The sequence below is a fragment of the Phyllostomus discolor genome, chromosome 2, assembly GCF_004126475.2.
Source record: "Phyllostomus discolor isolate MPI-MPIP mPhyDis1 chromosome 2, mPhyDis1.pri.v3, whole genome shotgun sequence".
Classification (NCBI taxonomy): Eukaryota; Metazoa; Chordata; class Mammalia; order Chiroptera; family Phyllostomidae; genus Phyllostomus; species Phyllostomus discolor.
In genome coordinates this window covers 6,236,181-6,251,228 of record NC_040904.2, presented here as the reverse complement: position 1 = coordinate 6,251,228, position 15,048 = coordinate 6,236,181, and the positions used below count along the sequence as shown (strand labels likewise).

At 48.8% G+C, this 15,048-nt stretch overlaps 1 protein-coding gene across 1 annotated transcript in view; it reads right to left on the bottom strand.

The window, feature by feature from the left end:
* Positions 1–7,042: 7,042 nt before the first annotated feature.
* The window catches only part of SH3BGR (SH3 domain binding glutamate rich protein), a 30,784-nt gene continuing 22,778 nt past the window's right edge, over positions 7,043–15,048 (bottom strand). The window contains exons 6-7 of the mRNA XM_028504483.2: positions 10,092–10,233; positions 7,043–7,483 (exon numbers count right to left, since the gene is read on the bottom strand). Coding sequence (XP_028360284.1) covers positions 10,126–10,233 — 108 coding nt within the window. The 3' untranslated portion in view covers positions 7,043–7,483; positions 10,092–10,125. The remainder of the gene's footprint in view (positions 7,484–10,091; positions 10,234–15,048) is intronic.

The window sequence follows — 15,048 nt, the reverse complement described above, 5'->3', positions numbered from 1 at the left end:
AGACTCTCTGACCAAAAAGGAAAACAGAAAGGCAGGCTGCTGAAATCAGTGTCTACGCAGTCCGTCGGAGGCAACAGAAGAAGCCGTTTTGGAATTAACAGTGGCAGCCTCAGCACTGAAGGACCCCGGCTGAAATACTGGCCAGCACGTAGGGAGCCCTGGGGGTGAGCCTCTGCACCCACACATTCCCCAGCAACATTGTGAAGCAGGTGCTATCTTACCCAATTCACAGATGAGAAAACTGAGGCATAGAGAAGTTGTGTGACTTGCCATAACTTGCCATGCTAGGATGTAGCAAAACAAAAATCAAAAGTGACACTGTCTGACCCCCAAATTCATGCTCACAACTGTTAGTTAGACTGTGCTGGCTACCTGTGCTTCGGCATGACCAGAAAAACGTGGAGATAAAGTCTACCTGGATCGTCTGTTCTTAAAGTATGTGTTTGAAATGTGAGGGGAGAGAGCAATGGATTGCTGGGTTTTCAATACTGAAAACTGAGTTAAGAATGTGATTGGCCTGATACCTGTAAGGTTTTTTTATTTTTAATCATTTTGCCAGGAGTTACATTCAAACGATTTTGTGTCGTGGGGACCGACCGGTGGCAACAGACATGGCTGAGACATCGGAACAGGGCTCAGTGGCCCCGTGTAGAGACGGGGGCTAACCCTTTAGAAGCTGGATTGTGGGGCAGTGGAGAGAAGGGTGGTCCAGGGAGGATCTGGGGCTGCAGGCTGTTTACCTGGTGTCACTGAAGTATTATGTCCACATTTCATTAGTCCTCCAGCTAACCCGGGCCGTTTCAGCACAGGCCAGCCCACCACGGCCACTCTCACCTCGTTCCCGCACTGCAGGCCACGCTGGGCTCTGCTCGAAAACACTCGTGTGCCTGCTTCTCATGCCCGCTGGGAGGAGAGGAACACTGAATCCCCACGAGGCTGTCTTTTTCTCCAAAAGATCCCTGCAGCTCAACAAAAAGGCTCAGGGTAGCCCGCGGACTTGGTGGAAGTGTGGTTTACTAAGACGCAGAACATCAGGAGCCAGATAATTAGTCTCAATTCCCACAACGAAGAATTCGCTGAATAGCAAAATGGTGATAATGTGAAAAATGGGGGTCCGTGTCTAAAATCCAGCTGACGAGTCTCTTGTTTTGGACAGGAAGTGATACGACAACACGGCCAGCATCCCAGAGTGGCGGGTTCACTTTCACCCTTCGCTGCAGAGGGGTCTGACCTAGTCCAGTGGCCAGAAGGGCTCCAGGGAGGACGGGGACGCCGCAGAGTCTGTCTGGACAACTTAAGCATTTCCCGCAAATGAAATCGCCTTAGCTGTTTGGGCAGGCAGCCAGAAACACTGGTCACAAATACACGTGGCCTTTGGAGTCGCACAGGGGACTGGCCTCCTGGTCACACAGCCCACCAGCTAAGTGCTCTGAGCCCCTGTCTCCTCGGCCAGAAATCCAGGTCTGTAACAGTAACAGTTAGGACTGAAGGGCGTTGGAAGGACTAAATAAGATCTTTTCAACAGTGTCGGCACACACAGCAAACTGGGAGTTTCGTTCCCTTTCCTGACCAAGAAACTCCTTTGACACGGAGGTTCGAGGCGCCGTGCTCTGGGTGACCAGGACGATGGCATGCGCACTCTGTCCCCAAACCCTACAACCTTGGTATCGACTCAACAGAAGTAACTACCTTTGTCTGCAGAAAGACTTGTCCACGAGTGTTCGTGGTCTGTATTCAAAATAGCCCCAAACTGGAGATGCCTCCAATGGCCACCCACGGCTGTATGAATGCACAACCTCGGGCAACCCCCTACTCAGCAAAGGAGAGACATGAGCTCTAGATACCAACATTCATGAATATTCAAAACATCTTGAGAAGGAAGAGATGCCAGGCAGATGAAAGGAAAGAAGCGAAGTGTCAGAAAGCCGAGCAGAGGCCACCCGGGGCCGAGGGGAGGGGAGAGATCAGCTGCTGAGGCCCACGGGGGACTTTGCAGAGGGATAGCAATGTTCTGGGTCTCGCTGGGGTGTTGTCGCGTGAACAGACACAGTTGTCAGAACCCATGCAACCCGACAGTCACAGTGGGTGCGGTGGCACAATAAGAGGACATCTGGTCTCGGTCTCCGGCTCCTGGCACAGAGCTCTCGGAAACCTGGGACTGTCCTGAGCGTCAATGGGACCACCTTTTGTTATTTGTGAGGAGCCCCTTCGGACCACGAGGTGACTCTCGAGGAGTGAGGGGATCCAGAGAGCTTCCGACGGGAGCTGGTTGCCGGAAAAGCCGGGCACAAGGCTGGGTTAGAACTTCCGGCCTCATCCCCACCCCCAGCTCCAGGGAGGGAAGAGGAGCTGGAGGTGGAGTTCAAGCACAATGGCCCGTGATCTGATCAATCCAGCCTATGAAATGAAACCTCGATAAAGACCTCAGAAAGATGAGTTTGGGGGAGTTTTCTGGTTGGGGAACATGCCGTGGGCGTGAGGGCGGTGCACCCCTACTCCACGGAGGCATAGGTGCCCCCTTAGGACCCTATTGGCCCTTGCTCTGTGTACATGTTCATGTGGCTGTTCGTGTGTCTCTTGCACAGTAGATTCTAATCATGAGCTGTGTGCTTCTCCGAGTCCTGTGGGTTGTGTTAGTAAATTGTCATGGTAGGGGGAGAGGGACCAAGTCCCTCTGTGACTGGTGGCAGCCACAGCAGGCATCCCGAGGACTTGGAAGAAAAGGAAACGGGACTGCTCCCCATGACGGTTCACCTGGACCATGGTGTCAAGTCTAAGGGCAGAATTTGTGGACCCGAGGAGGCTCACAGGGTGCATGCCACCTACCACCCCAGCCAGCCCCTGTCCAGGGACGAGACCATGGTCAAGGACAGAGAGGAAGGGTTTGCTGGGAAGGCTGGTCCGGGCTTCAGAGTGGAACTCAGGTGGATCTGAGTCCCAGCCTGGCCATGTCCAGGCTGTGTGACCTCACACATGTACTGAACTCACCCCTGCCTCAGTTTCCTTATCCATAAATGAGGGTGGCTCCCCCTCATCGGGTTACCACAGGGATTATGTGAAGCCCTAGAAACAGACTCTGACGCACAGCAGGCTCCCCACGAATGTTAGCAAATTAAAATACCATGAAACACAATACCAGCAGTCTAATTTTAATTCTAAACTGAGTTGGATGTGTGTGAGCAGGTGAGAGAAGGCACCAGGCTCCCTCGCTGAAGGGACCCTTCCCCTGGACTGAACCGAGTTCCCCCCAGTTATTCCCCGACTGCCCGCCCCAGCCCCCCCTCGGCCCCTCCAGGCCCCACACACCGCCTGGCGGAGCCCTTCACACTGTGAGTCTTCACCCCCAGGAGCACTGCGGTGTCTTCAACAACATCAGGACGTCTAGGTCTGGAAAACAACCTGACCTGCTGCTACGTTTTAAAGGGTTAGCAACTCATTTCTCCACTTACGAGAAAGTCTTTCCAAAAGAAATAATTTTTTAAGTGGGTTCTCTTTTTTTAAGGTTGTATTTCTTTATTTTTAGAGAAAGGGGAAAGGAAGGAGACAGAGAGGGAGAGAAACATCAATGTGTGGCTCCTCTCATGCGCCCCCTACTGGGGACCTGGCCCACAACCCAGGCATGTGCCCTGCCCAAGAATCGAACCCATAACCCTTTGGTTTGCAGGCCTGGGCTCAGTCCACTGAGCTACCCAGCCAGGGCAGAAATAATTTTGTTTTTAAAGCTGAGTATCTTAGACAAGCATAAAATGAATGCTTTGGTGAGGGTCGTGAATCTCTTTCCAGACATTTGGGAATGTGTTATATTATGGCCAAAAAGGCTTGAAACAGAGAAGGACAAGCAGCCACTTGGCTCCCCAGGGTTCTGTGCATTCTTCTCTGAGGAGCTGGAACCATTGAAAGGCTACAGGAAGGTCCTGCACCGTTATCAGAACTGTCAGAAGGTGACTGATTGCGGACTCCATTTGGACTCCTGCTGTGTGTGATGCAAAGCTGCGAAATTCAAACCATCAACGGTTGGTTTCAATGGCTTCAAAGAAGGCATCAATAACATTTTGCCCAAAATAAATTATCTTGGGTAAAATCCTTATAAACAATACACTAATTAACTGACCCAGTGGGGTGGACTTTTTCTGTTTGTTAGTTCTTCCTCTGGCTAACAAAGACCTCAAGCCCACCTTCCGACTCCAACAGTGCCCCAAGTTGGACACACTGCCCAGGACGCTGAGGGCAGACACTTTATCAAGAAGCTTGTGTTTTGTCCCCACCTAATGGTCAGTCCCTGTTATTACACCTCACTGGGGCCACATCACGGAACCCTGCGCGCACAGGTGTACAGCTACACTGCTTTGGAAAGAAGACGGTTTTAAATACCCCTCGAGAGCCTTCTCAGCCAATGCATTTCATCTGGAAAACTAAGAACTCGATGACAAGCACAAAGCATTCGTATTGCCTATCTTGGGTTCTTGTACCAAAGGATTTCAACCCGCAGAAACGCAAGGAAACGAGGGAGATGAAGCGGAGAGAGGGAGCACTTCCTGTTTAGCGGTTAGAAAAAATGCCTTCAGATTTGGGGGTATCTGCCTTTCTAATTATAAACACAAAAGGAACTGTTACGTTGAGTCTTTAGGGCTCCCATAGACCAATAAACCAAACTCTTTGAACTTCTATTAGCATCAAATCATCATATAATTATATATGAATCATATAATTATTCCATTTTTTGGTCTTGTCTCTTTTGTGCAGAATGACTTTGCCTGTGCACTGGGTTTTTCTTTACTCTTTTTTACATATTCACAATGCTGTTCAGTTTCCAGAAACTTCCTGCATTGATAAAGCATATAGATTTTTTAAATTATATTTTGATATTGCACAGTCTGTATTTGAGGATTTTCCTCCCTCTGCCACTGGGCCCACTAGCCATTAAAGGTTAAGCCAAATCTTCAAGAGAACTTATTCTATTTATATGGTATTGTTATCCAAGTAATGTCTGCATTTCGATAATCCTTTACAGAAAATGTAATTGTTACAAACAACAAGTGCTAGTGAGGTTGTGGAGAAAAGCAAACCCTAGTGCACTGTTGGTGGGACTGCAGACTGGTACAACCACTGTGGAAAACAGCATGGAATTTCCTCAGAAAACTAAAAGTGGAACTGCCTCTTGACCTGGCAATTCCACTGCTGGGACTATATCCTAAGAACCCTGGAACACCAATTCAAAAGGACCTATGCACCCCGATGTTCATAGCAGCACAATTTACAACAGCCAAGTGTTGGAAGCAACCTAGGTGCCCATCAGTAAATGAGTGGATCAAAAAACTATGGTACATTTACACAATGGAATTCTATGCAGCAGAAAGAAAGAAGGAGCTCCTACCCTTCTCGACAACTGGATGGAGCTGGAGAGCATTATGCTAAGTGAAACAAGCCAGGCAGTGAAAGACAAATACCATATGATCTCACCTTTAACAGGAACCTAATCAACAAAATAAACAAGCAAGCAAAATATAACCAGAGATGTCGAAATAAAGAACCAACTGACAGTAACTAGAGGGGAGGGACGAGGGAAATAGTGGGGAAAAGAAGGGAAAGGGTTGTCAAGGAACATGTATAAAGGACCCCTGAACAAAGCCAAAGAGGGCAAGGATGGAGGGCGGGAGGTGGGGGTGGGTGGGGCGGGGGAGAGTGGTGGGGGGAAAATGGGAGACAACCGTACTTGAGCAATAATTTAAAAAAAGAAAATGTAATGTGAATAAATCATACTCTCCCAGAATATTCCTTTTATGACTACAGAAAGACAACATAACAAAAAAGTAATCCAATTTAAATAAGCGGTCTGGTTTGTTATCTTTGCTTGTTATTAGCACAAAGACTTATTTTCATTTGCAAATGGGAGAAATAGGAAGAAAATTGGCTCCTAGATGAATAAATCTAGCCCCGTCCTACCTTGTCACGGAAGAATTAAACGTCAGCCTAGAGAAAGGGTGAGGCCTGTTTGTGCCCGGGGTTGTTATGAAATAATACACGCTCTTAGATGGGACACAGTTTAGTGTGGTGAAGCACAAACAGAAGTCAATTTATTAACTACGTGAATTTCCATTTCACTGTGGGCTCTCACACTATTTTTAGCAAAGGGAAAAAGGTTTTTGAAGTCATCTGCATCAACGGTTTGGAACAAAGTCATCTTAATTCTCTTCAAAAGGCCTGTTTTTGTTATCAGGGTGGCCGGAAAAGAGCTGTTTCCCAGAATGCCTAAGATCCGCACAGCCTCCGCCACCGTAGAAAACATTCCGAAATAGCACACACAGGCTCAGCTGCAAAACAACCAGCAGATCGGGAGGAGGCAAAGTTGATGGGCACGCCCAGTCGAATTGCCATCATCATCCTTGAATCAGAAAATCATCCTTAAAAAGCAAGGAAATGAGCTATTCCAACAGCACAGAAGCAGCGTTTGCAGCAAGAAAAATACAAGGAATGCATAGCACATTCCCTTAAAAAGGGACGGATGGCAACAAAACCTCCCGAGAAAGAAAAATATCTATAATGAAGCAAGGGGCAGCAGGTGAGCGGAAAAGAGCTGTCGAACCTCCTGGCGGATGAGTCATCGGGGCTGGACCAGCTCTTGGGGGACAGATACTACGGCATCAGGAGGCAAAATCACAGGCCCAGACTTGGCCCATCACAGCCACGGCTGCCGATCCATCGAGAAAAAGCAGCAGCCACCCCCTTCGGCGTGGAAACATGCCAAGGACACGGGGTTGTAAATGTATTTACCCTTGCCGTCATCCCCACACACGTGGATGATAGTGTTACATCTGGGCGAGGCTTCAAAGACAGCGCACGCAGCGGGGTGCACAGCAGAAAGCAGGGCGTCACAAGACAATCAAGAGTGTTTGAACACATGGACCCAGTCATCAGTGAAACCATACACGCCCAACCCGAGCAGACCGAGAAGTTCTGCCGAGATTTGGGCGTGGCGACAGACACATGGAGGGCATGCACGTTCGAGGAGAGGCCACACCAAAAAAACCGGCTGCTCTCGGGACAAGGTCACTGCTATTCATCTTTATTTGTGTGCTTGTTCTCTGGCAAGCATTTTACTTTGAAAGCTAATTCCGAGGCAAGTGGCATAGGGCACATACAGAGAAATACTTGTCCTAGCACAAAGAGAAGTTCTATATTTGGAAATCCTTTTTTTTTTTTCAGGGTATTAGCCGGAAGGTCTATGCATGCAAAGCCAAAGAGAAAAGAAAAAATTAGGCAAAGGCCAAAAAGCCGAGGCCCGGGAAGGCATGCGTGTGTTGCCCTGACATTGAACTTCATGGTGATGTGACGAGTAGAAAGGTTCACGGACACCTGACCGAGCCGGTGCACGTCCTCCGTGGGCCCCGGGTGGGCTGAGAGGTAGGCTCGCCTCCGGCCAAGGCGTGTGTTGAGTCTGGTTTGTGGGGAGACGGTTGAAATGTCGCTTCAAGACTTGGGCTTTCTGGAAGAAAGACAGAGCATTAGGGAGACAGCTGTCAAAGGGAGAAAAAGAAAGTTTAGCACAATCCTCACTGTTCATCACGCAAGAAAGGGGCATATGGCCCCTTTTATTCCGTAAACCACTACTCCTCATTTGTTCCAAGCGCATGAAAGGAAATGGAGTGTTTCTCACGGGAAACCAGACCGGGTTTACATCTTTCTCTGTATTAGCACATGGCGAACACCGTGAGGAAGGCCACGTCTTCAGTGTGGGGGGTGTCCCCACTATTTTCACAGAGAATGAGCGGAGAGGCTCAGCGGACAGTCTGGTCCTGGGGGAGCCCCTCCAGGAATGTGATTTCAGTCCCATGCTCCCTGGCATTTCTCCAGGGGCAGCACCTGAGCGTCAGGGTCAAACACAGGAAACGAGAATACATTCCTGGTTCCATTCACGGTCACGCTCTCCCTACACACCACCAACGTGAACTACAAGACGAGACGGGCTTGTCTTTGGAAGCTGGACGGTGTGCCAAACATCAGACTGCATGGCCGGGCTACAGTTTACAGAAGGATACTGAGTCTCCCCAGGGGTCGGGGTGGGTGGGGGGGATGTAGGGAGCTGTCTGATTCGCTCCTTCCCTGTCAGGCATCCTGACCCCACCGCAGGCTTCTGTGGACGGGATTCCGAACCAGCAGCCACCAGAGAAACTGGCACAAGGCACTGGCCACAGCTGACATCACTTTTTTTTTTTTTAATCAGCCTGCAAAGCCACCTGGGCTCACAGAGGGTTGTCTCAGCTGCGCCGTTCCACGTTCAGTGTGGTGTTGTGACCGCCACGTTAGAACTGCATGGCTCCTGGGGAACTTCACAACCAGAGTGAGTAGAGGTGAATTCACACAGTACCTATGAGTCTTCTACTGTGGGGAATTTTTTTTTTTGCTATCAGGACAAATATCAGCTTATTTTCCTTCCCACCCATTCTTCAGATAAACTTCCGAAAACTAACCCAGCTGTTGTTCTTTTTTTTTTTTTTTTTCAAATACGGCTCCCAACCTATTCCTCACAAATGGGATTAGAGACACCAGTAAGATTGATGCCAGACTTCTCAATAGTGACCATGGAAAACAAATAAGTCAATAAAATAAAGGGGATCATGCCCAAAACGACAGCACTGGGTCTTAAAGTAGAAATACATGTGCCCAGCACAGGAAGGAAACCGCCTGGGAAATACCCGATGATGGGCTACCTTGGCCGTGCGATCTAAATACATGAGCAGTGGAACATTCACGGTCCCATAATGAATGGTGACGGCTGCTCTCACCAGCTCTCAGATTTCCTCAGAATGTATTTAGCTCCAAGATTGTATATTGGCTCTTCAGGTCTAGGTAGAAGTATGTCATGAGAGGAGGTTCATGCTATTCACACCGGGCTTTGGTACCGAGAAACGTGACCACAGTGTCACTCATGAGCAGACACTTGACAAAGCCCCAGGGATTTCTTTCTTCTTCTCCGAGTGACCCCTCCCTGCACCCTGCACTAAACAGGCCCTGAGCTTCACCGCAGACCCTATGAAGACCTGCGGCATGGATGGAGGCTCACTCCTGCCCGGCGCCCCTGATTCCAGCAGCCCCAAAACCCTGTCTTATGTGCGTGTCGGCGGAGGCATGACGTGGACAGGAAGGGGACTTTTTTTAAATTCTTCATTTTGATTTAAATTTTAAAAAGAATTCTTATAGCACCAGAGCAAACCACGGCCTCAACTTTAGGGTCAAATAGTGACAATACATTTATGTAAGTATTTGCTATATGACTTGTAGAATCGGCTATTTTTATAGCACTTAGTGATCTTTAGGTGTTTCTGCACAGTCTCTCCTGTCTGTAAGGCCCACGCTGCTTGAGTGATTCCCCCATGTTCTTATATCTACCACCATTAGATACTATCATTGCCTTATGAATATATGTAGGTGGCGCTTGCTGAACTTAAGGATTATATAATTGTTTTTCATCCTCGGTAGAAGTTTAAAACTACCAGGCAGCAAATGCGCTTCTCAAACTTCCCTAAAGCAACATCACCATGTCCCACGGTGTTTCTGCTCGAGTGTTCTGGTTAGCGCTTAAGGAGCAAGTGTGTCACACCAAGCTCTTATCACTCAACATCTAGCAGCGATATCTGTCTTTCTCGAATGACAGCCAGCTCTGTGGTTTTGTGAAGTTATACAATTTATCGCCACCACTGTGCACATCGACTGTCATTCCCCTGCAGACATGCAAGTAAACGGGTCGGCAGAGGGGTCTGTGGACTGGAAGGCTAAACACGGAACATCGCCTGTGCCTTCACATAACAAAGGTCACGTGGGGAAGGAGGGGAAGATAAGCACACAGCAGGCTCCTCCTCAAAGGTACACTCCTTCCTAGAATCCACACGCTGCCATGCCCCCGGGCCCAAGCCCTGGGCCTGACGGAGTCGACCAGCCAGCCGTGCGGCTCCAGAAGGGGGCAGCCCCAAGCCTCAGGAAGACAGACAGACACACAGATTTGAACTAGAAGCCACTCCCATGACCGCTGAAATGCAGCATAGAAATCATACAGTAAATAAACAAGTTTTCAAGCCCCGGAATTAGGTGACCACCTGAAATAGTTGAAGAAATAAAGCATGGACAGGCCTAAGAATCTTCTTCTCCTTCTTCTTCTTCTTCTCCTGGTTCTTCTCCCTTTTCGGCTTCCTCTTCCTCTGCTTCGCCTTCTGCCCCCTCCTCGGTTACTTCTCCCGTCTGTTTGTAACAAAAACCAGTTTATTGTGGGCAAGAGTGAGGGTCACCAGATACAGTGAGGAATGGGGTGTAAAGTCCCAGGTGAGAGTTGAGGGCCTCCCACACACCCCACCCAACACACACACACACACCCCACCCAACACACACACACAACCACAACGCACACCACAGACTCTCCAATAAACAGGCCAGCTAGCCCACTAACAGTCTGAATTACGTGGTACAGAGGATAAACTTTATTCCTTTAAATTTTATCCTTAATAATTTCAACACTGTTTTCTAATCTTTCTTTTAATGCTTAAATTGTACTTTTAAGCCTTATACCCTCAATACTCTTAATTTCCAATACTTTCTTATTTTTAATTCTTAACCTTTTGTCCTGATTCTCTTATATTTTAGTTCTTATTCTACTTTTATTCATTTAAGACATTTCCTTCTTAAATGCACTATTTTATTGAATGTATATGTTCATGTTTCTAATTTTCTTTTTTTTTAGATTTTATTTATTTACTTTTAGAGAGCAGGGAGGGAGAAAGAGAGGGAGAGAAACATCAATGTGTGGTTGCCTCTCGAGCGCCCTCTACTGGGGACCTGGCCTGCAACCCGGGCATGTGCCCTGACTGGGAAATTGAACCAGCAACCTTTTGGTTCACAGGCCGGTGCTCAATCCACTGAGCCACACCAGCCAGGGCTAATTTTAATTCTTTTTTGTCCTTGGCCATGGAAGGAAGCCTATAACCCAAACAAGGAACTGGAGACTCCTGTATGTCTACGTGATCTCTCATCCTTCCTCCCTGTGTGGAAGGCTCTGGAGCCCAGCTCTCTCAGAAGACCCGCCAGGCGGGGGGGGGGGGGGGGGGGGGGTCTTAGTCACCAGCTGAGGGAGGCAGGCTTCTTGAGGTTCCAAATCACCAGGCGATTCTAGTGCCTGCCCCTGGGTGAGAACCACTATCCTGTAACCTTAGCTGGGGAGGCAGGTTAAAAAGTTCTTCCCAAATCAATAATGTTCTCCCTGGAGAGATCCCCGCCAGAAATTCTGGGACCATATGGTTTCCTGAGGTCACAGAGCCTGCGGACACTTAGTGATGAGCTACACGTTTGAACTTCACGGTGTCCAAGGTGCCCACCTCTGCTGCTGTCCTGACACCTGGTAAAACCGGGAAGACCTGAACGGCCTCACTCTTGGTCCCCCCGCTACTTGCTCTGGCAGATGAGGTCCCCTAGCCAAGCGACCCTCCCCATCACAGGGACGGGGCATGGTATCCGCCTCTCCCCCGAAATGTACAAACAGGCCAAGCACATCCTCTGTGAGAACCAGGGACACCCCATCCTCTCGACACGACAGAGCCCCGATCCAACCCCCTGATTGTGTTCACACCAATTCAAGTGTAACCCCTGTGTGGCCCTGCACTGCATGGCGTCCTCCTCCCGTGACTCACACACCACCGTCCAGCTTGTCTCTCTGGCATCAGGTGCATCAGCCACCCCCATAACCTCAGCGAAGGACAGCGGGGGGAACAGGAAGTGGTCGTAACAGCAGCATGGGCACCGTGCAAGCTGCATAAGCTGCACTGTTCAAAGAGCGGGGTGGAGAGAATGGAGAAGAAATCTCCACCTAAGGACCTGGCCCAGCCCAGCCTGGCTTCGCTGGCAACACCTTCACCACCAGAGGCTCAGAAAAAGGACCAAACCCTCATTCCCAGCCACCTCCCTTGGATACATTTATCTCCAACTCATTATCTCTCCCTTCTCAGCAGGGAAAGGAGGGTTTTCTGGGAGCGTGGGCTGCATCAGCTTCTTTGTATCTCGAAGAACAAAGAGAACTTGGCTGAAGCTACAGTTCTCTCGCTACAAAAGCCCGTGCTTTTTATAAGGACAGCCACTGAGTCTGCTACTGTGCCTCCCCCGCTGCTGTCTCTCCCTCTTCCTCCTCAGGCCCATAAGCCGACATTAAAGGAAAAAATATAAATTGGCATGAGTTTGAAGTTGAATCTAAATATTAAGCAAACTATAATAAAATACACGTTCATCAAAATGAAAGAGAACAATTTATGGATAAAACATACCAAGGGCAAAGGTATGAGGACTAAGCGATACCTACTTATTTCATGCATTATAGATTCAAGCCCTTGGAATACTAGGAGATTAAGACCCTTTTCTGTCACTCATACACCTCAGAAAATAGAATTATTAATACTGCATCATTATATGTTTGATTCTATCTTCGAGTCCCACACCTATTGCAGATCTACAGAGCTGCCTAGTAAATTTCCCCAGATTACCATATACGTAAGCAATCGGAAAACTGGAACAAAACTATGTCTTTTCTGCCTTTGTGTCCTTTTAAGTGTGCCTTACGACAGCTTGGAACCAATTAATAAAAGCAGATCAAACGCCCCTCCTCCACCAGACAGGATGATACCGTTTCTGAGCCGCATACAGCTCACACGCTGATTTCTGCTTAAAAGGAGACACCTACAAGGTGAGGGAGGTGGAGGCTGTCACGGGCTCAGACAGGCCCCCCACTCCGCCAGCCCACTGGAACTCCTCTCTTTTTTTTTCCTAACAAAGTGAGGGGAGGGGTGGCGGCGATATTTATTTTCATTTTTCAATTCCAGTTGACAGTCAATAGCATTTTTTATTAGTGTCCGGTGTACGGCATAGTGATTGGACATTTATATAATTTACCAAGTGATCCCTGGAAAGTCTAGTACCCGCCGGGCACCACAAAGAGCTATCACAGTATTACTGGCTAGATTCTCTATGGAATTTCTATTTTTCCCCCTCAGATCAAAGGCATAGAACCAAGACACACCTGCTAAAAATGCAAGAAAGTAAGAGCCTTCCCATCCACTCCCAAAACAGCCCCCTCTGATCCACCTCCCCGGGGCCAGAGTACTACGGCTGCTCTCAGACAGGGGAGCGGTAATTCCCTAAAAATTCCGCAGCCTCACCGCTCGGGCAGTGCACTCATGGCACCTCGGACTGAGATGACAAAAGCAGCAACCGCAGCCACGGGCATCCTCTCACCCACTTCCTCCTTTGGACGGAGAAGGACAGAGTTAAATAATTTGCCAGTGGCCGCAGAGCAAGCAAGCAGAACAGCTGGAACTCAGTTCAAGGCTCCTGGCTCCTAAGTCAGAGCCCTCCACTCCGGACCTGCTGCCTCTCAGGATCACTCACAGAACAGGGAGAACCGTGGACTGCAAGGCACCGAGGACCCGCCACACTGTCACGGCCCCCAGCCTGGCCCTATGTTCTTGGCCAGGTCCGGAGCAATACTCTCGGGTTTCTGAAGACTGGCATGGAAAATGCAGACCCTGAAAGCCCGGATCCAGCTGGCCAAGGCTGAGTCAGCCCCAGGGACTGACTCAGCGTTAAACGGGACTCCGTGTTAGTGGGACTGTCCTTGCGTTAACCACCACCAATGGCGCGCAAGTTTCACTGCTAAAAGAATGTCCAGGAAAAGAGTCCTGGACTCGAAAAATCCAGAGGTGGGCTCTCAGTGATGCGCTGACTTAACCTCTTTGTTTTTTTTTTTTAATTCATTTTTAGAGAGAGGGAAAGGGAGGGAGGAAGAGAGGGAGAGAAACATCAGTGGGTGGTTGCCTCTCACGCGCCCCCTACTGGGGACCTGGCCCACAACCCAGGCACGTGCCCTGACTGGGAATTGAACCAGCGACCTTGTGGTTCACAGGCCGGTGCTCAATCCTCTGAGCCACCGCAGCCAGGGCATGACTTAGGCTCTTCAATATTGCCTAAACCTGCCCATGCCTTGGCCCTCCTCGCCTGTGTTACTTCGCCTCCAGTCTTCCCTGTCTTCAACCTGTTCTCCACATAGTAGCCAGACACACTGTTCTAAAAGACAACAGACCTTGCCGTGACAACAAAGAACAACAAAACATCTGACTTTTCCAAGATACACCTGTCATCCTCAGAGTGGCTGGAAGGCCACCACCATCGCGGCCCCGTTACCCATCTAGGCTCGACCATCACCCTCTTTGTCTCAGCCACACAACAAACGTGCCATTTTCTCATGTCAGCCACACGTCCAGGATGCTGCTTAAAATGACATTTTCAAGGAAGACGTTCCCGGCCCAGAAGGCTGAGTTAGGGGTCCCCCCAATTGCTCCCACAATCATCATTTCTTATCTGTCTCCCTGACTAGTCTGAGTACTCCTTGAGGCATGACCTGTATCTCACTCATTTGGGATATTTTTCCTTCTTATTGGGTGGATTGGGGTGATGCTGGTTAACAAAATTACACGGGTCTCAGGTGGGCAAATCCCACTCATCTGGGATCTGCGGGATCCAGCCACCATCTGCAACCAAGCGGTGAGCCCAGTCCGAGTGCTACCTGGGTAAAGCAGCATGGAAAGTCAGCCACAAACTCTTTCCATCTCAAAGAACATTAATTGTCCTCTTATCCACATCATATCAAATGAAAATTCACAATGTGCAACACAGAATTACCAACTCTGTGAGTTTTACATTTTTTTTCTAAATCCAATGTTTCGTGCTAACGGTACTCAGCTGAAACAAGTGAATTAAGAAGAGATACAGCCCTGGCTGGTGTAACTCAGTGGATTGAGCGCGGGCTGTGAACCAAAGTGTTGCAGATTCAGTTCCCAGTCAGGGTACATGCCTGGGTTGCAGGCCATGGCGCCCAGCAACCACACATTGATGTTTCTCTCTCTTTCTCTCTCTCCCGCTCCCTTCCCTCTCTAAAAAATAAACAAATAAAATCTTTTTTAAAAAAAGAAATTCACATTAAAAAGAAGAAGAAGAGATACACTATTAAAAATGGGTCATCCT